This window comes from Labeo rohita, chromosome 13 (genome assembly GCF_022985175.1).
Source record: "Labeo rohita strain BAU-BD-2019 chromosome 13, IGBB_LRoh.1.0, whole genome shotgun sequence".
NCBI classification, from domain to species: Eukaryota; Metazoa; Chordata; class Actinopteri; order Cypriniformes; family Cyprinidae; genus Labeo; species Labeo rohita.
Window position 1 is genome coordinate 26,391,449 of NC_066881.1, and position 22,159 is coordinate 26,413,607.

General features: G+C 36.3%; 2 protein-coding genes across 4 annotated transcripts; one reads left to right on the plus strand and one right to left on the minus strand.

The window, feature by feature from the left end:
* Positions 1-581: 581 nt before the first annotated feature.
* Positions 582-3,225, minus strand: LOC127174992 (interferon alpha-inducible protein 27-like protein 2A). The gene is made up of 4 exons (XM_051125765.1): positions 3,062-3,225; positions 2,933-2,968; positions 2,178-2,339; positions 582-1,098 (listed from the first exon to the last, which is right to left on the minus strand). Exons 1-4 carry the CDS (start codon positions 3,069-3,071, stop codon positions 989-991), a joined length of 318 nt encoding a protein of 105 aa, XP_050981722.1. The 5' UTR covers positions 3,072-3,225; the 3' UTR covers positions 582-988.
* A 1,210-nt stretch (positions 3,226-4,435) lies between these two features.
* phf3 (PHD finger protein 3) lies at positions 4,436-21,424 on the plus strand. Of its 3 annotated transcripts, none has more exons than XM_051125758.1 (16): positions 4,436-4,612; positions 8,695-8,960; positions 9,046-9,162; positions 10,256-11,498; positions 13,531-13,774; positions 14,374-14,416; positions 14,579-14,699; positions 15,509-15,665; positions 15,869-15,985; positions 16,179-16,307; positions 16,410-16,548; positions 16,835-17,024; positions 18,190-18,337; positions 18,427-18,516; positions 18,609-18,804; positions 19,232-21,424. In XM_051125758.1, exons 2-16 carry the CDS (start codon positions 8,720-8,722, stop codon positions 20,812-20,814), a joined length of 4,758 nt encoding a protein of 1,585 aa, XP_050981715.1. In that variant the 5' UTR covers positions 4,436-4,612; positions 8,695-8,719; the 3' UTR covers positions 20,815-21,424. The 3 variants fall into 3 exon arrangements, with proteins under 3 accessions (XP_050981715.1, XP_050981716.1, XP_050981717.1); XM_051125759.1 differs by having other exon boundaries at positions 4,440-4,548; XM_051125760.1 differs by lacking the exon at positions 4,436-4,612 and adding an exon at positions 4,682-4,808.
* The last annotated feature ends 735 nt before the right edge of the window (positions 21,425-22,159 follow it).

Consider the following 22,159-nt stretch of genomic DNA (forward strand, 5'->3'; position numbering starts at 1 on the left):
TCACACTTACTTAAAAAAAACTGTTTTTCATTTATCATTAATCTTAATTATTTATTTATTGTTTTGGTTCCTTGAAGAAGCTTATACAGAAGCTCATAGCCCTGAAACATTTCAATCGCATAAAAGGTTCTTTATAGAGTAAAATGGTTCTTAAAACCTTTTTCAAAAATGGTTCTATAAGGCATCACTGGGAAAATCCATTTTTTTAAGAGTGCAGTCTTAAAAATAAGGTTCCTGAGGGGGGTTTTAGCAGCAAAGTTGTAAAATAACTGATTTTGAGAACCTTTTAAATAACTTTTTAATTTAAGTTCTAAAAAGCCATTATTTTCATTGTCTTTATGTCTTCAGAAACCTTTTTCTGCTATAAAGATCCTTTTGTGCATTGGAACCACAGACACCAATAAAGAACCTTTATTTTTAAAGATACTACTTGCTTCTACTATACCATTCTGGTCACCTTCAAAACTTTGTATTGAAACTTTATTTTTTCTATTATTAATCACATTTGTAAGTCACTGTGGATTATAAAGTGTCAGCAAATTAATTGTAAAAATAAATATGTAAAAGCATGCAAAAAGGTATAGATTTTAGTTATAGAATTTAATGAATAATACTTTAGGAATTCAAACTGGTCACATTATTAGCAACATAAATTTACCACATTTGTTTTAAAGTAGCTACATTTTCACAATTTCTGAAAAACACGACAGTGAATATTAATAATTCTGAACAGGAGGTAAACAGTGTAAAAGTGCTTTCAGAGCATAAATTTAAACACACATACCATCCTCTATGATTAGACCACATTTTAATTTTGATTACAGAAGTGCCAAAAATAACAGATTTTTGGATATCTGCAATGTTTCGGGTCTTACATTCTAATTTTTAAAATGTAATGAAATGTTTAAAATCAAGCTACAGACAATTACTTCAACCACACAGAGGCTGCTGCTAATAAACAGAAGCTCTTTGGACTCCAGTACATTTCTCATTTCCTCATCTTCCTCAACCAATCAACAGCTCCACCTACTAGAGCTCCTGTAGCACCACCCACAGATGCCACACCAGCTGTTGCTGTTGCAGACAAACCAGCAGCACCTGAAAAAAAGTTCAGAACACAAAAAAACCTTAATAACAACAATAACTGAACCAGAATGACACACAGAACAATGACCCAGCCCTGTGATGTCATAAATGTAACTTTAAATACAAAGCGTTCCATGTACATTAATCAGGTACTAAAGCTTCTTGAAAATTCAGTTACACCTGTAAGTTATAAGGCTTATTAATGAATCTGTTTGATTGTTTTGCTTGTATTAAAGGGGTCATCGGATGCCCATTTTCCACAAGTTGATATGATTCTTTAGGGTCTTATTGAAAAGTCTATAATATACTTCGGTTAAAAATTCTCAAATGTTGTGTAAAACAACACCCTTTTTACCTTGCCAAAATCAGCTCTGAAAAAAATCATCCCATTCTGGTCGAGGCTGCTTTAAATGTTAATGAGCTCTGCTCGCCCCGCCCTCTCTTCCCTCTGTGGAGTGACGAGCCTGTTTACTTTAGCCGCATTTAGCCGCTAAACTTGCTAACTAGCACATTATTAGGAAAGGCGATCGCAAAGATTCATAAAAAACCCTTATACTCACTTCTGCTGTAGGTGAAGCTGGATCACAAATGATTCGCGCGAACAAAGATGCATTTATGTAAATCGGGAGGTGCGTTCCTTTCACAAACAAACGTAATCTACTGCATCTTCAGCAGCTCAGATGTCGGGAGTAATTGACGACCACTACGTTCATTATTACATCCAGCAACACAACACCTCAATCACTCAATTCTTGTCTAACTTACATTCCTGCTCTGGCATCAAAACATGGAGGTTGGACTGTTACAACTGATCTGAGGTAAGACATTCATGTCAATCAACTATTGTGAGAGTGACCTCTGTCGTTGTGATGCGACAACGACAGGCCATCTGAGAACGGCTCAATTTGAAAAAGGGGATATTATTTTTACAAATTAATTAAAAACCACTGCATGGATTTTTTCCCATTATGAGGTAGATTTGTACATACACTGCCAGCACACATTAATGTTCAAACAACATGAAAAAGTGAACTTAGCATCTGATGACCCCTTTAAGACATTCATACTCCTGATAAAGAATTAGTAAATACCTGCAGACTGGAGGACAGCGACCAAACTTCCTGCAGCCACACCGCCACTATTAGCAATGGCTGCTGATGACATCATGCCAGCTGCCGTAGAACCTGCTGCGATACCGGCACCAGTAAAACCAGCCATGCTGAGCGCAACCGGTGCCAAAAGTACGAAACCACCTAATCAACATGAAAATGAATAAATAGTTTAAAGCATTTCTGTGAAAATTGTCATTTAAATGATTACATTAGTAGCAAGCATTTCAGCCTTAATGGAATAGTTCACCCAAATATAACAATCTTCTGAAAATGTACTCACCCTCTGGCCATCCAAGAGCTGGATGAGTTTTTCCTCATCAGAACAGATTTGGAAAAATTTAGCATTACATCACTTGCAGTGAATGGGTGTTGTCAGAGTCCAAACAGCTGATTAAAACTTTACAACAATCCACATGACTCCAGTCAATCTATTAACACTATTAACAATCTATTAATCGGTGCATATTTCTCTCCTGATTCAGAGCCAACTTTTTCACTGACGGAAGCAAAATTATAGATAGAGGACTTGTATTTTAGTGATAAGCAAGTGTCTGAAGTTAAAATCAACTTAATGGATTACTTTTTGTTTTAACATTTATTCTGACTTAAAACTGCTTAGGACGCTTAAATTTCTCCAAATATCATTTTCAGCAAATTTTCACTTCAGGATGAACTATTCCTTTAAACCTGCTAAAAACATTTAAACTCTTCTGTTTGCTGGTGTTTCTACTTACCAGCCCCAACTGTAATCCCAACAGCGGTGGTTAGAGCTGAAATTGAAATATAAAGATTGTAAATACGACGAAGCACAAAAAACGACGAAGCACAGAGCTTTGTGCCGTTTATAAAAATATGGTACTTACAAGGCGGCATGCTTTCGAAGAACTGCGAGAACTGCCCGGTGACAGTGCTTTCATACACAGGACTTGGTTTTTGTACTAAAGACTCCACACCCCTGTGACGTACAAAACGAAACTGACACGCACGCTGCGTCTGCTCCCTGGGAATCCGAAACCGCACCACTGGCAACTGCTAATATTTAAATAAATAATAAGTGTTTAGTGCAACAGCAGCTGTACTCCTCGTGAGGGCGCTTGGCTGATCAGAAACCTGAATTTTCCATTGAAATGCATTAAAATCTGAGGGCGTTTTTTTAGAGAAAGATGTTCACGAACTTATCTTTTACATTTCTTATTTCCATTATTTTCTATCAAACTACAAAAACAGAAATACGAAGCAGAAAGTTACTTACAATAATGGTTTATTTAGTAATCACAGCCGACCGTGACTGGTCTATCCGGAGAAGCGCTGAGAAAAGTAACAAGCACCACGTGACAACGCCATTTATTTGTTACTCCAGCAACAATGCGCAAATACATAAGTAGAATGGAAATCATCACAACATACACATGCCAACATACACAAAAGTTTGTGATCAGTAAGATTTGTAATATTTTATTTTATTTTTTTTAAAGAATTCTCTTATTAAGGCTGTATTTGCTTGTTGTATTACAGTTTAAAATTATCGTTTTTTTACTTTAATATATATTAAAATATAATTTATTCCTGTGATGCAAAGCTGAATTTTCATCAGCCACTACTCCAGTCTACGGTGTCACATGATCCTTCAGAAATCATTCTAACATGCTGCTTTATTACTTATCTTATTAATGTTGAAAACAGTTGTGCTGCTTAATTTTTTTTTTTTGGAACCTGTGATTCTTTTTTGTTTGTTTGTTTTTGTTTTTAGGATTCTCTGATGAAAACAAAGTTAAAAAGAACAACATTTATTCAAAATAATAATCTTTTCTAAATTTTTTTTTTAAATCAATTGAACACATTTCTATTAAAAAAAAGAAAGAATAAAAATTTACTGACCACATACTTTTAAACTGTAGTTTATAATGTTACAAAAGATTTATATTTTAAATAAATTATAGATAATATTAAATTATGCATGAATATAAATAAAAATTGGGGAAATATGTCACTATTTAAATAATTAGTAATTACTAATATCACTTAAAAAATAAATTCAGGCATTTCTTTCTTTCTTTAAACAAACAAATGTTTGTTTGCTTATCTTTCATTTCCACGTACTGCCTTTATTATTATTATTTATTGAGATAATATTCTGCAAATGCTTCAACCATACACTGTAGCTTCTACTATGCCAGTAAAGCACTGACTAGCGCGAGATCACACTGCCCCCTGCCGTCAGATCCAGCACGTCACGAGTTGTTTGCTGGCTCAGAGGGTCAACAGGAAGTACTACTTGTGTCCCACCGCAGCTCTCAAGCGGAAAAGGTTGTGGCATTAACGACAACAACCCGTATGGCGTCCCAACAACGTAAGCGATAATACAAGTCCTTCTCCCACTATGCGCTGGCTCTTCGATCACAGTGACAAACGCGGTGAGTGTTTTATCTAGTCAACGTCTCGCGCGGAGTGGGCGTGCACGCTCTCAGTTCGTTTAGCGCGAGGCCTTCTTGCGGTGCACGCGACGAGACTCCAGACTTGAGACCAGTTTGTGCAAAAACCGCGTCGAATGTGCAACCAACTATATATGCATATTTGGGAAATGGTGTCGAACGCTTCTTGTTGATAAAAGTGAGTTTAATTTGGTCTGGTGAGCGGGTTAGATACGCGTAGGCTAGTTGGTAAAGGCCCCCTGGTGCTCGCGGAAGCTTTTAGTGGTGTGTTTGTTTTGTGAAGCTTTTTAATGCCGCGCTTTGCCTAAATGACGAATGCATATGTTGCAAACGCTAAAGCAGTTTCTTAAAGCGGACTTCTCTGTTCAGGGAGAGTCAATGAATGTGAGAGCTGCTGAGGGCCGCATGCGCTAACTGTCTGTGCACGTGAGCCGATCTGTAGCCAAAATAAAAACACAAGTGGCTCTGACCAGTATACTGTGTTTGAGTTAAGTCATGAAACAATTGCAAATGTATTCTTGCAGTGAGTTTGTGTTCTGTAATTCACTTGTACAGTTTGACACCTGATGCTAATGCCATACTTTGTTTTGGTTACTGTTCCAATTCATTTGCAAGCAGTTTTGTAGTTGTGTTATTACAGGTAGGGCAAACCACAGCTAGTTGTCACACTTTATTTTGACTGAATATTTCCCAGGGTAGGCTTATTTTTGAACGTATGTATAGGCACATACTTTGAAGTTGCTCCAAGTTTTGTGGCAATTAAAACAAACAGAACATTTTATTTACAATTGTAATGCAGCTGGAAAAAAAGGAATGTGTTAGAACTCTCTAAAGCTTAATTGTCATATATATATATATATATATATATATATATACACACAGTACGTACACTACCAGTCAAACGTTTTTTAAAAGATTTTTAATGGTTTTTTTTTTTTTTTAAGGAGGTCCCTTCTGCTCACCAAGCCTGTATTTATTTGATCTAAAGTACAGCAAAAACAGTAAAATTTTAAAATAGTTTTACTATTTAAAATAACTGCTTTCTATTTTAATATATTTTAAAATGTAATTTATTCCTGTGATCAAAGCTAAATTTTCGGCATCATTACTCCAGTCTTCAGTGTCGCATGGTCTGTCAGAAATCATTCTAATATGCTCAATATGCTCAAGAAACATTTATTATTATTTATTTATTATTATTATTATTATCAATATTTAAAACAATTCAGGACATTTTTTTTTCAGGATTCCTTGATGAATAGAAAGATCCAAAGATCAGCATTTATCTGAAATAAGAAGCTTTTGTAAGATTATACACTGTACCATTCAAAAGCTTGGTCAGTATAATTTTTTTTTGTAAAGAAATTGTAGATTGATTAACTATTGTAGATAATTAATTCTTTTATATCACAAGGATGCTTTAAATTGATCAAAAGTGATGATTTTTATAATGTTGCAAAAGTTTTCTATTTCAAATAAATGCTGTTCTTCTGTATTTTGTATTCATTAAAGAAACCTGAAAAGTTCTACTCGACTGTTTTCAACATAATAATAATAAATGATTGTTTGAACAGCTAATCAGAATATTAAAATGATTTCTGAAGGATCATGTGACTGGAGTAATGATGCTAGAAAGTCAGCTTTGAAATCACAGGAATAACTTACATTTTAAAATATATTCAAATAGAAAGCAGTTATTTTAAATAGTAAAAATATTTCAAAATTTTACTGTTTTTGCTGTACTTCGGACCAAATAAATGCAGGCTTAGTGAGCAGAAGAGACTTTTTTAAAAAACATTAAAAATCTTACTGTTCAAAAACTTTCTGATAGTGTATATATATTTGAATTTTATAATTATATTTGTATTTATTAATAAAGGTTAAAATATACCACAAAGTCCTGGCTCTAGAAAAGTTTTAAACAATGTTATATTGCAAGTGCTATTAAGCACTATTGCCTACAACATACAAAACCCAACCCAACCCACTGCTAGAGTAAACGAACATTTGTGCAATTGGACTTTGGACTTGAAAGCTTGTAGACACTGAGATACAGCTCTTGTGACAACTAGCCCCGTCAACCCTTAGTCTGTGTATGGCTTGCCATACATTTGTGTTAAAGGAGAAGTTCACTTCCAGAACAACAATTTATAAATAATTTATTCACCCCCTTGTCATCCAAGATGTTCATGTCTTTTTTTCTTTCTTCAGTCGTAAAGAAATTATGTTTTTTGAGGAAAACATTTAAGCATTTTTCTTCATATAATGGACTGATATGGTGCCCCGATTTTGAACTTCCAAAATGCAGTTTAAATGCGGCTTCAAACGATCCCAAATGCGGTTGTAAACGATCCCAGCCGAGAAAGAAGCGTCTTATCTAGCGAAACAATTATTTTTATAAAAATAATACAATTGATATAATTTTTAATGTCAAATGCTCGTCTTGTCTTACTCTGCCTGGACTGTTTTTTCCTGGTTCATGACAGTTAGGGTATGTCGAAAAACTCCCATCTCATGTTCTCCCTCAACTTCAAAATCATCCTATATCGCTGTTTTACCTTTTTTGTTAAGGGTGTTTGATCTTTTTTACATGTTTACTTTGCAAAGACTGGGTCGGTACCTCTGCAATGATGTAGGATGATTTTTAAATGTTTTTTGAAGTTGAGGGAGAAAATACGGTCAGAGTTTCTTGACATACCCTAACTGTCTTGAGCCAGAGTACACAGAGTTCAATGACTGCAAGGCAAGACGAGCGTTTGAGAATTTATTTAAATTTTTTTTTTTTTTTTTTAACATAAATAACCGATTGTTTCGCTAGATAAGACCCTTCTTTCTCGGCTGGGATCATTTACAACCGCATTTGGGATCGTTTGAAGCCGCATTTAAACTGCATTTTGGAAGCTCAAAATCGGGGCACCATATCAGTCCATTATATGGGGAAAAATCATGAAATGTTTTCCTCAAAAAACACAATTTCTTTATGACTGAAGAAAGAAAGACATGAACATCGTGGATGACAAGGGGGTAAGTACATGATTTGTAAACTGTTGTTCTGGAAGTGGACTTCTCCCTCCTTTAAAGGGGTCAAGACATTAATTTTTTTTTTAAATTATTTTAATATGTTCTTTGAGGTTTACTTAAAATGTTACTTTTTTTTTATACACAAATATGTAAAAAAAATAATTTTTTTCAACCCTCATTCTGACCCTCTGTCTAAAATGACCAGTTTTAAGGGGCGGGTCCTTTGAGGCTTGTCAGGAATCGCTCACAACTTAATTAAAAAAAAGATTAAATTTCCAGACAAAGAATTATAAGAATAATTTACTTACAGTTTGTGATGCAGCTGCAGTCAGATCTAGTACCGCTTCATCTTTTAACAATTGTTTCTTTGTGAACTCTCCATGAGTGCCTCGTTTACAAAGCAAAATGCTCCAATCAATCCTCTGACACAATCCGGGATGCCTTTAAAAATAAACTATCCACTTGCTCCTTATGCTGTGATCTTTCTGATATCTAAACAAAGATGTGAACGAGCTGTTTAAACCAAACGCATCAAAGTGAATGTTCTTCAATCCATTTGTCCCATTAATGACGGACTTAAGCATGTGGACTGTGTCAGAAAGCAAACTCTTGTCTGTATACTGTATCCAGTGTAGACAAGACAGCGGCAGTGACTGTAATCTCTATTTGCGTTTGACGCGACGTGACACTCGCATTCAGCGTGTCAGCATTTTTAAACGAGCCGTTTTTGGAGCTCGATTAAATAAATGCTTTGTTTATAATGAGGAGGACGTTTAAAGCTATGGAACTGGCTGGATGTTTTAATAGACCTCTTACATGCCAAAAGATCAAGGCAAATTTGATTTCTCCCATTTAAGGTTTTGATGTAATGCCAAACATTCTACTTTTTATTAAGTATGGGAAACTGTATGGCTTATGGCTTTTTTGGACAGAAGCAAAGCAGTGAGCATATATTTGGATTAATGCCACCAATCCAACTTATTTGTCAAAACAATGCAGTGTTCAAGACACATTTATAACTCTTACCTGTTGTACTCTTCCAGAGCAAACCACACAGTGCAGGCATTCATGGATATAGTTGGTGGTCCATTCAATCATCTGGTTCCCAGTGACCAGTTGGATGATTCCTTACTGCTCGGACAGAACCTGGAATGTGAAGCTAGTGATGAGTTTGAAGCAGGTCAAGGCCAACCCGAAGATTCACTGAAGAACATGCTCAGTGACAAAGATCCCATGTTTGGATCTGCTAGTGCACAGTTTCATCTCTTAGAAAACGAAGATGTCAGTTTCAAGCTTGGGAGCTCAACAGGTAGAGTAGTTGCTTTTGATGTCTGTTTGTGATTTAATTCAGAAGAAAGTTTGTAATTTAACTCCTTTGACTGGGTGTTTTGCAGATGCAGATGACATGACAACAACCGGTGCTAGTCAGAGTCCATCCGGTGGAGAACACGGTCAGTCCAGCGTCTCACAGGGTGGAAGACACGAAGGTCAATTACAGAGGAGACAAACAGGTACACATAACATAAAAGACAGAACTGGATTGATTTGAATCTGCTGAATCAGCTTGCAGTAAGGGTTCAGAAATAACCCTAATTAGTTCACTGATTGCTTACAGCTGTCCAATTAATTTTTTTTTTGGTAAATAAAACAGTTTTTTTAAATGCAATTTACAAAGTTAAATCAATTTAATTCTCACAATAAAATTTAAATGCAGTTTTAAATACAATTGTATATATCTAAAAAATATATCAGTATATTGGATCCGGACAGCTCTTAAAGTGACAGCAGTCTAATATTCCTGCTGCCTCATTCATGTTAATCAGACAATAGAGGGTATGCATGTGACGTCACCGGCAGCTGGAGTGGCTGCGGCTGATAGTTGTTCATGAGTCCCTTGTTTGTCCTGAACAGTTAAACTTCAGAAAAGTCCTTCAGGTCCCACAAATTCTTTGGTTTTTCAATATTTTTGTGTATTAAAACCCTTTCCAACGATGACTGTATGATTTTGAGATCCATCTTTTCACACTGAGGACAACTGAGGGACTATTACAGAAGGTTCAAATGCTCACCGATACTTAAGAAGGAAAAACTATGCATTAAGAGCTTTTTGAATTTGAAGATCACAGTAAATTTAGCTTATTTTGTCTTCTGGGGAACATGTAAGTATCTTCTGTAGCTTCGGTAAGGCAGTACTAAATGAAAAAATATAATATTTAGGCAAAATAAAAGTTTCCGTTCAAAAGTTTACACCCATGGCTCTTAATACATAATTTTTTCATCTGGAGCATCAGTGAGTGTTTAAACCTTATGTAATAGTTGCATATGAGTCCCTCAGTTGTCCTCAGTGTGAAAAGATGGATCTCAAAATCATACAGTCATTTCTGAAATCGGTTCAAATACACAAAATTGCAGAAAAACCAAAAAATCTGTGGGACCTGAAGGACTTTTCTCCTTTTGGTCTCCTGTAGTTTAAATGTCTGCTGTGTTGTGATATTTATAAAGCCAGAAGATTATTTGGCTCAAGAGTCTTTCTGGAACCAATATTTTTCTCATTTGCTTTGTGTTTGCCATTGCGAGTGTATTGAAACCATTTTTCTCTTTCAGCAAGCCGCGGTCGAGTCAAAGGCAGGCGCCCAGGTCCTGCACGAAAAGCAGCTGAGAGTAACAAACAAGAGTCAACATGTAGCAGAAACCCTGATGGAGATAAAAGCCTTGATGCAAAAAGGGAGGCCCTGCTCAACCGTCGTTTTGGAGTCCATGAGGTAGACTCCTCTATGAATCCAGTAGTTGTGTTACGTCGATTAACTGTTACAGTGGGGGGCTATAAAATCGAACTGCTTCCTGGACCGTCACATGCGTTCGGATCATTTAGCACAAGCGCTCTTCAGTCTCTGGGCTTCCAAGATGACGGCGTCACTGGCGATGGCCTTGCACTTGATATTGGCCAAAATCAAGATGATGCTACACAAGAAGTTGCACAAGAGGTTGTCGGGGAAATGAGCGTTGGCCAGTCAACTAGTGACGACATGCCTATGGATTTTGGGCCGTATGTGAACCCTAATGAAGTACAAGACACTAACAGCACTACGCCGCTCAAGCCCAGCGTGGACAACGCCACACCAGCAGACGCCAAAAAGAATGACCAAATCAAGACCCGAAAGCTAAGCGCACAAAAAACAGGGAACAAGAATGGCACAGCAGTTCAACCTGGAGTCAAAAAGCTTTTGAAACACAAACAGGCTCTGTCTGCTGCCAAAAACAAGCCATCTCATCTCACCAGACCAGGGCTCTTGCAGAAAATATCCAAACATCCCAGAGACAAAAAGGTACACACGAGCCACCCAGAAGGTCAAAAAGGAAAACCAGTTAAGATGGGCTTGAAGCGGCCAGGTGGGCCACTCACTCCTAAATCACCCTCAAAAATACAAAAGATTCAAGACGGACAACCTGCGAACCAAACCGTAAACCCACCTATCCCGGTGTCCCCGACCGTCAGCAGAAAACTATCGTCTGATTCTGGTCCAAGTGTCAAGTCAGTCCAATCTCCTCACCCTCCGAAAAAGCCACAAAATCCTCCCACTCCTGTAAACAAAACAAACACACCTGTGACAAACAGCCAGGGAGAAGAGGAGCAGGAGAAGGTCAAGATCAAGAAGCCGGAGAAGATCCAGCAAAGACATAAGAGCAGAAACTCTAGGAGTATCTCAGTAGAGGAGCCGCAGCTGTTTATCCCTGATAATGCCCCTGTGGTGAAGAAGGAAGCGGAGGGCGAGCCTCTTCCTGAAAGCGAGACCGTGTGGGATCCCAGCAAGCACTGTGGATTATGCAAGAAACCTCATAACAACAGGTATGTCAACTTTTTATCTCTAAATTCATTCAAATGGTTTTAGGTCAATGCGTTTTTTTTCTATACACACTGCCGTTCAAAAGTTTGGGATCAATAAGATTTTTTATGTTTTTTTTAAGAAGTCTTTTCAGCTCATGAAGGCTGTGTTTATTTGAATATAATTACAGAAAAACAGTGATATTGTGAAATATTATTACAGTTTAAAAGAGTGGTATAATATTAGTAATATAGAATTTATTCCTGTGATGCAAACCTGAATTTTCAGCATCATTACTGCAGTGTCACATGATCCTTCAGAAATCATTCTGATATGCAGATTTATTATCAGTGTTTTAGAACCTGTGATACTTTTTTCAGGATTCTTTGAGTAAAATGTTAAAAATAACAGTATTTATTTAAAATTAAGATCTTTTGTAACAATATACACTGCTGTTTAAAGTTTGCGGTCAGTACATTTTTTTTTTTTCTTCTTTGTTTGAAAGAAATTAATACTTTTATTCAGTAAGGATGTATTAAATTGATAAAGTGATAGTTCTTTTTAACTTTTTATTCATCAAATAATCCTGACAAAAGTGTCACAGGTTCCAAAAAAAATATTAAGCAGCACAACGGTTTCCAACATTGATAATAAATCAACATATTAGAGTATACATTTTTTTTAAAGGATCATTCATGTGATGCTAAAGACTGGAGTAATGATGCTATGCATCACAGGAATAAATTATATTTTAAAGTATTTAAAAATAGAAAACCTCTATTTTAAATTGCAGTTACATTACACAATATTAGTTTTTTTTTTCTGTACTCTGTAGAAGAAAAGACTTCTTTAAAAAGAAAAATAAAAAAAATAATAATAATAATATTTACTACTGGCTGATAAAAATTCAGCTTTGCTTCACAGGAATAAATTATGTTTTAAAGTATATTAAAATAGAAAACTGCTATTTTAAATTGCAGGTTTAAAGATTAAATGTCTGTGCTCACTTCTCCTATTTTTAGATTTGGATTGGCTTTTTAAAGTTGTGCTACCTAAATTTATTTGTAACAATTAAAATAATAATAATCGTAGTGTTTTATAATATTTAGACAACATATATAACTTAAAAAATATCAGGACTTTTATTTTAATATAATAAAAAATCTAAATTATATTATTATATTTTAATATCAATTTTAATATCAGTGCATACCTGTTTGAAATTTAAATTATAAACAGGGATTCTGTAGGTCTTATAATGCTCTTAAAGTCTCTTTAACTCACTATTCCACAAATTAAGGTCTAAAAAGGTTTTAAATTTGAGCGGAAAGTCATAGTAAAAATGTTGCATACACAGCAAAAAAAAAAAAAAAAAACGGTCCTCTGTATGTTTTTGTTTTCCAGTGAAAAAAAATTTAAACATCCTTAAATCAAGATGCATTTACTTGAGATGCAAACTGAACATATGAAATAATTTTCTGAGAAACCAAAAAATTGAGGTTATGCCTAAAAAAAGAACAAAGATCTATCAAGTATGAGAAGTTGTTTTCCCTTTGCATTATGTTGATTTTTATATCCACTGGCATTTGTTTTTGTTTTAATCATGCACTTACTTCATGTTGACCAGATTTTCGTAAACTTGTAAAAGTGTAATTTTCTTAAGCAAGCGCATCTTGATTTGAAGATTCTTTAGACAAAAACTAATGAAGATGACACTTTTTAAAAGTTATTTCCATATTCTAGTGGTTAGGAGCAGAGCTATTCAAGCCTTTTGCTATTTCTTTGTTTTTGTTTTGTAAAATGAAAAAGTAATGGAGATCTGTTGGAAGTTATCATTTGAAACTCTGAAGTGTTGCTAATACAAATTGTGTGCTCCCTAGACCAAACTGATGTACTGGTACCTTCAATTTATTCTTTAAAACCTTTAGAAACCTTCATAAATTGTTAGTACGAAAAAAGCCTCATGTTAGATCTGTATGTATTTGCTCAAAGCAATGGGCTGAAGACAGACCTGTGAGTTTCATCAACACGGCTGTTGTCTGTTTGTTTGATTAGGTTCATGGTGGGCTGCGGCCGCTGTGATGAGTGGTTTCATGGGGATTGTGTGGGTCTGGATCTGGCTAAAGTTCAGCAGATGGAAAAGGAGGACCAGGAGTATGTGTGCTTGAAGTGCTGTGCAGAAGAGGATGGGAAAACCGGTGCTCAAGCCACAGAGCAGTCAGATGACAAGTTATCTGCTAAACAAAAACAGAGACCTCAGCAGTCGCTCACCGCAGGTGGAATACGACCCTTCCGAAAAGTAAGCAAACAAATAATCCTGTAGTAGACTGCAAAATAATGTGATTACATGCATAGGCAATAAGAATGTGTGCATTTGTCAACATAACATTAAAAATTGTAGTATTTATAACGTTGTTTTGTTGTGCCTGAAATTGTCAAAGACCAGAGGCTGCTAATTTAGCATTAGTGTGTCATTGCCTCAAATCAGATTAAGGGTATTAAAGGAATTAAGAGTTTGTACTAATGGAAATGGATACAAAAAACTTTAAACATTATAATTGGACCTTAAGGGAAAAAAAGTTTTACAAAGTCATATTTTGTTTTGCCCTTTCTGATATAGCTTTTGATTTGTGTGGTAGCCACCAGCTTTCTTTATAAGGGTTCGTATATATCTGCTTTTCTATATTATTCACACATGGGTGTGAAGGGGTTAGTTAGCTTTCACGCAGTGTAGGTGGACGGTTCCTCACAGGTGTGTTCACATGGACAGGTGTTCACATGGACACACTCACATACAAGTACCGTTGATATGGCCACTTCAATTTGTTTGGCTCAAACTTTAGTTTCTTTTGGTATATTGTAGTATGTATTTATTTTAATTGTTTTTTTTTAACATAGGATGTTGGAGAACGACGACCGTCAGAAGATTCAGCATCAAAGGGTATAAATATTTCTATCAGTTATTTTATACACTATTTACACCTTTTTTTTTAAACGATTAATGTCATTTTTTGTGTCAATTTATTAATAAAATAATTCATTTTTTCATTCTTATTAATTTTAAATGATTAGCAATAATAATTTTGAGTTTCAATTTTTGCAGGACCAAGTGTGAAGCACATGGCAAAGAAAGTTAAAATATCACCCGTGACCTCAAAGAAACCGTCCACTGGACAAATCAGGCGAAGTGTTCGGGACTCGCTGGAGGAGATTCTTTTGAAACGGTGTGTGAATGTGAATTTAATTTTTTTTTTTTTTTTTTTTTTTTCCCAAATTCCATTTGTTCAGTTTAATTTTTCTGGATTCCGTTTTTTTTTGTTTTGTTGTTTTGTTTTAATGGTTAAATACAAAATATTAATCAAAAAGCATGTCTAATTAATTGAAATCATGAAACGTACACAGTTTAACGGCAATTTATTAAAAGGTTAACAAACTACATTTTTAAGGCCCTACGAAATTTTCTTTTTTTCTCAAATTCAGTTTTAATTTTTACCTTTTTTTTTTATTTGAATGGTTTCATAAAACTTTAATCTTTTAATTTAAGCATCTTTAATTAACTGATTTTAATAAAATTATAATAATAAAATAAAAAATATTTTCATTCATGTACTCGTATATTGAGGCGGCAGAGGCTGAAAACACTGCTAGCGTCACGCACGCTTCAGTATGTGTGTAATAAACTGGCACGTCTGTGCCATTCATTCACACAGAAACATGTAGAACATGCAGGATTCATATTTAAATTGTATTTCCGCAATTTAACATTCAGACACTAGTCCATACTGCATTTTGATTTAAATGTCAAATTCCTTGACGTTCCGCGTTATACAGTAAATTCCATTTTAATGACTAGATTCTGTGATTCCGTCCGTGTTTTTTGCATTGCGGAAAACATTAGGTCCTAATTACCAGTAAAGTCAGTCAATAGCTTTTCCTTAGTTGTTAAAATAAAGCTGTTTACCTTTTGTTTATGTTAATTGTGTAATGTTGTTCAAGTTGTTCATATTTTCTTGTTTATCCTCTTATCTTACAGACTAAAGGAGGCCGATTTGAAGATCTCATTGGACAAGCCTGCTGAGTTGGCCAGAAGAACAGAGAAAGAGCTTTTTGCTCTTTTTCAGGGTGTTGACAGCAAATACAAAAATAAATACAGAAGTTTGACTTTCAATCTGAAAGATGCAAAAAATAATGTAAGTAATTTAACATTATTTTTTGGTAATATAATGATTGTCAATAGCATATGATATAACAATCTTGCAACAATATTGTCAAATAAGATTTTATATTTGACATATTTCATGTCTCTGTGCAGTGGTCTTTCACTGTTTACCTATTTTCATTTCATTTCTAAAAATCTAATGCTGTGTTCATGAAAATAAATGTTCTTTTGCAGGTGTTATTCAAGCGAGTGCTCAAGGGGGAAGTTTCCCCTGCAGATTTAGTGCGTATGACTGCAGAAGAGCTGGCCTCTAAGGAACTGGCTGCTTGGAGACAAAGAGAGAATCGACATGTTAGTAAAACATAGCTGATTTGTTTTTCCAAAATCGCACAATGTATTTTTAGTTAAATAACAATGGATTTGCAAAGTGTTTAACATCCTAAGTAAAACGTAAATAATATTCAGTGGGACATCAGAAAAGTTATTTCCTAGTGATTCATATTTTGATATTGATTGTTAACCCTATTGATGTTTCTGCTGGCAGACGATTGAAATGATTGAGAAAGAACAGAGAGAGGTAGAGAGACGTCCTATCACTAAAATCACCCATAAAGGGGAAATTGAAATTGAGAATCAGGAGCCTGCCAAGGCACCAGAGGCCATAGAGGTTGAGGTGAGAATCGGGAGACTTGATGCTCCATTCTGTGCAGCTCTTCTGTATTTTCCAACAAGGAAAAAGAAAATTGCTTTCTCAATTTTCCTTCTATGTCTTCAGCCAGAGCCAGTGCCGAAAGCTGCAGAAGTGCCTGAAGAAAAACCCCCTGAGACTAAAGCTGACAGCCCTAAGAAATCTGTAGATACCACCAACTTGCACAAGTCTCATCTATTTGACCTCAACTGCAAAATCTGCACAGGTAAAACATTTTTTCTGAGTTAAAATAAAGTTCAGCTTCTGAAAAGTGTTTTTTGGTGAAGAGTTAAATGGGTTATATCATCCAAACTTAAAAAGTATCCAGAGTCTACTTATGTTAGCAAAGCTTTTTTGCACAAAAATACAATAATTTATTCATTCAAGAAACTCCCACTTTGCATGTTAAAAAATAAACTTCTGTCAAAGTTGCAAGAGTAGTGTAAAGTGTTCAGATTTATAGAATGTTTATGGTACAACCAACTTACAATGATTTTGATGTTTCTCTGAAGGTCGCATGGCTCCACCAACAGAGGAAGCTGCAACAAAGGTGGTAAAAGTGGCTACAACAGTTGTGAGGAGGCAGTCTAGTACAACAGATGAATCTCAGCACTCCACAACTACACCTACATCAGCACTGATAGACGATCTGTCGTTAAGAGCCATGGAAGAAGGTCTCCTCAATTTTTTGCCTGAATCCAGGTAAGATTCCAGATTAAGCAAATTATATAAGTAGAGATGCACCGATTGGAATTTTCTTGGCCGATCCCGATCTGCTTTATTTTAATGCAAAAAGTATTTAAATAATAAAAGAAATTATTAAACTTTACAATTCCCTTAATCTGAACTAAATTACAGATGTTCTCTCACTTAACTCTCAAAATAAAGTGCTCTTTGACAGGAAAGAGGTAGAAATAACTGAAAATAAGTTGCTATATATTACAAAACAGATGTTATTTCCCATCATGTTTATAAACAGGCATTTTTTTTTCCCCCAAATATTATTAAATGTTTCATCTTTCAAATCAAATTCTTACATTGTTTCAATTAATTCAGTTAGAATAATAAGAAACTTTAGAGCTGTTACCATTTAAATGAAATCAGTATCAAAAAACATCTTTACACTGCAGATGAAACGGGAGCTGCATCTGATGTGGCATTAGATGTATTTACACAGACAGTTAAATGAAGCTGAGATGCCATAAATGCATTTACACCGCAAAATTGACCGCAAAAAGATTAATGTTTTACATATTTTTGAACATACAAATAAGAAATGCTGGGGAAAATGCAATGAGGCCTTTAAATATGAAACCAAACTACCCGTGGGTGGTGGCAAATGACTGTTTTAATGAGCAAGTCATTTATTTATTATTATTATTTTTTTAAACGCAGTATGCATCTATAACTTTGTGTGTGCTGTTGCTCTCATTTGTTTTGATTACTGCACGAGTCTCTCTCACACACTTACTTAGGCAGTGCGAGCCTCATCTGACATGACATCAATACATTGTCAATCGTCATTTACACAATGCAATAAAATCTGAATCATTCTTGCGCAAAACATTTTCGTGGCCAAGTTTCAGTGCTTCCCTAACCATTTGCGTATAATCTTCTTGTCTCGTCAGGCAAGTAAAATTCTCTCTCACTTGTCTCTTTGGTGGTTCCCCATGCTTTGCCCTACACGCCTTACAATTTACAAACTTTGTGTCTTCACATGTGCGTAACTGTGACGTCAAAACGGACCAGCTCAGACTGACCGGCCGATCATGCGGAAAATCGTCAATCAGTGCATCTCTAGATTTAAGCAATCCCTTGTTTTGAAAACAAGACTTGAAATGACATTATGAAATTGTTGCTTTAATAGGTCAGATAGTCTGAGTAGCAAAGAAGATACAGCTACTTTCCTCAGCAGCTTGGAGAGTCTGTGGGGCGGCTTTGTTGATATGCCGGCTGTGGCGAGGTTTCTAACAAAAGCTTACCCTGTCTCTGGAATACTGGACCACCTAACACAGGTAAATATTTTGAAGCACATCCTAAATGTGTCAGGGATGTCTAATACAAGTGTCATTTGTATTAGAAACATATCAAATTGTGTCTGCAGGATTTGCCGGACAACATCCAAGTAGGTGGACGAATCTCCCCTCAAATAGTCTGGGATTATGTCGAGAAAATCCGTGCTTCCGGGACAAAGGTAGGAATGATTTATCCTCGGATTTCCCACATTCTATAAATGACCATTTGTATTTGCTTTTTCTGATTTATACTACTTTTTTTTGCTCCCAGGAAATATGTGTTATTCGTTTCACCCCCGACACAGAGGAAGACGAGATCTCATATACTTTGTTGTACGCCTATTTTAGCAGCCGAAGAAGATATGGAGTTGTTGCCAACAACCGCAAACAAGTTAAAGACATGTATCTCATCCCTCTCGGCTCCACAGAAAAAATTCCCCACCAGATTGTTCCGTTTGATGGTCCAGGTAAAACTGCTTTGCAGTAGGGATGCACGATATTGGATTTTTGCCGGTATTCAATATGCTGATATTTTTCAAGTCATTTAGGCCAAGTCTCTCCTTTGTGGAAATTATAAGCAAATTATTTTATCTTGGTTAGTTTTTAACAAGAACTTGTTTGTTAGAATTAAACAATAATGACAATGAAACACACTGCTGATGTGATCTAATTGCTAGCACACCCCAAGCATGTGAGTTATTCCACTTATTGGCAAGACCTATTGGCATAATTTTTCACATTGGGCCAATGCCGATATTTACATTTACAGCCATTATCGGCTGATACTGATATCTTTCCGATAATTCTCTGCATCCCTACTTTGCAGGTTTATTTAGAATACTCGATTTTTGCAACAAAATCTTGATATTAATTGTGCAATCCTCCACATTGTAGGACTGGAGACTAATCGTCCCAATCTTCTTCTTGGATTGGTCATCCGCCAGAGACCGAAAAGGGACTTTGGGGTAATCCTGCCAAGTGATGTCAGCGAAGCTCCAAGTTTCTTGGCAGAAAGCAAACCTCATGTCGATTACCCACAAAAAGCTCCTGTGGCTCAAGATGTAGAGCGAAGTTTTATCAGCACTTTGGGCAGCATGCGGAAAAAAGACAGTGCAGACTTAATTAAGTCAGTTGTTGAAGAACCGATATTGGATACGGAGACCGATGAGAATGTTTCTTTGCGCTTTCTTCCTGGAGTGCTGAAGTTGCCTGGAATTGTGACATCGTCTTCGAACGACACTGTTAAGAGTGATACTACAACAACAGTGTCCAAGAGTCCAACTGTTGACACTGGAAACAATACAGAAATCCATTCTAAACCTACAGCCACCACACCTCGACTCGACCGCTTCATCATCAAGAAAAAAGACCCCAAAGCTGTTAAAACGGAGCAGGCGCCATCCAGCTCGAGTTTGGAGACCAGCACAGAAAAGAAAGAGAGTGGAGTCATACTTTCGTTGAGTGACAAACCTGCAGATGTTTCAACAGAGAGTTTCCTCTCTTCTCTCACGGTTGCTAAACCCAAAGAGGAGTCAGTGTCGGGCAGCACAGCTGCACCAGATAGTCAAGAAACAACTTCGTCGGATGTACTGAAAGATTCTGTCAATGACAGCTCTTGCTTTGTCCCCAAAAATGAAATCGTATCAAGTCCAACCAAGACTTTAAAGACATCTCCTCCTGGTATTTTAAAGACAGCGTCTTCATCAGCTGAACCTATTGAGGTAAAACCTCAACAACCAGAAAGTAATTCAGAAAAGAAAGTTACTCCGCAACCATCGGCGCAAGAGTGCAAAGCCATAGAGGACATCCAAGCCATCACCACTATCTCCTCCATTGGGAAGAACGAAGGTCTCAAGCAGTCCAGGACATCATCTTTTAACCCTAAAGTTTATAATCAAACCCCTATTTTTCATTCCTATCATGCTGGTCCACCTGATCCCCAATATTATCCTCCTCCAGCCAATCCTGCCCCTTACTTACCCCCACAGGTTCCTCCGCCTTTCCCGTTTCCTCCTGGTCCACCGCCTCCGCAAATGTTCCCTCAAAGCGATCCTCACATGCTTCCTCCACCCTGGGCTCAAACCGTCCCTCCGCAAACGCACTCCGCACCACCTCTGACGTATGAGTCCAGCTTGCCGACTTCGTCGCCCCTCAGTAAAGACGAGAAGGCCTCGGAGAAGTCTTACGGCGACCTGGGCGAGAAGCCGTCCAGACGGTCCGATGAGACCTACAGGAAGGACAATAGAGATAGAGACCACTATGACAGACACCATCACAAAAGCAGGCACTACGACAGGGACCGGGAAAAGCACAGGGACAGAAGTCACAGTCATAAAGAGCGCCATTCGAAAGAGGAGAGGTACGACAGACAGAGAGAGCGACACCACAGCGGCAGTCATCACCGGGACAGAGACAAACACAGACGGGATTCTGATTATGAGAAACACAGAAGAGACTCGAGAGACAGGCGTTCGTGATCTTGGCATCGCTCCACTTTCCTTAAATCTGTAAAACAGTAGAAGAAAACTATTTATAAAGTTGCAAAATGATTTTTATATGAAAAAAGCAGCTAGTACGAAATTTTTAGTTGATGTTTTTTTGCAACCTAAAGGATATTTGTTTTGTTTTAAAAATGTACATTTCTCTACCTGGCTTTTCAATTATCCACTAACATTGTCTTCACAAGCAGCTGGTTGTAATCAAGAAAATGAAACTACTGTTGTACGCAAACTGCCACGAGATAAAACGTCTCGTGGTTGATGAGAACAGCTTCTTTTGCTTCACTTTTTATTTTTCCGTTTTAATTTTTCTAAATTTGGCTTCTTAAGTATTTTCTATGTTTCAGGTGACAAATATTTCTTTGTACATTTTGGCTTGTCACAACAGAAATGTGCATATTCAGCACATTGTCTTTATGTACAGTTCATAATAAAATGTTTTTATTGTTAGTAAAGCGACTGAAATTAAGGTCTTTTGTTTCTTAAAGAGGCTCATTTTTTACTGTCATGCACTGTAATTAAAAACAACACCTGAGATCACAGAAAAAAAGTACTGTTTATGTAACAACAGAAAAAGCAATTAAACAAGACTACTTGTGGGGTAAATGCTTTTAAGAACAATAACGACCACAACTCTCATTTGCAAGCTTTGTAAGATTGCTTTTTATGATAGAACTGAAATGTCTCAAAGACAAACACACACACCCACACACATATTTTCTGGGAAACACACGGCTAAAGCAGTTTCAGGCAGGTCTTGACCGCATTACATGTCCAAATCACTTCGCCAAATGATTTAAATGATTTTCAAAAATCCTTATAGCGTAAAACAGCAAAGTAACCAAAACTCACGACGACACTGACCAAGCAAATAAATATAGTAACAATAGGATGACTACAAATTATTTGGAAGCTCGTTTCCGTCATAAGAAGTAAAAAAAGAAAAGAAAAGTAATTGCTACTTTTTATCTTACAATTCTGAGTTTGAATCAAAAAATACAAACTCGCAATTCTGACTTTTTTTCCTAAAAAAAAAAATGTAATTGCGTGTTATAAAGTCAGAACTGTGAGATATAAACTTGCAATTGTGAGTAATGAAGTCACAATTCTGACTTTTTTTTTTTCAGAATAGGTTGCGTGCACATGTCATTGCTGTGGCGCGAAATGCAGCTGGAGGGCAGGAAGTGATATTTCTCCATAGGAATCACTAGCAGAAACTCAAAAATGCCTATGTTTTGGGTTGTTTATGGATGCTCAAATCAGTCAAACGAACTCTTTCGAAAGTGATTCCCACATTTATATGAAGGATGCAGGATATGTCACT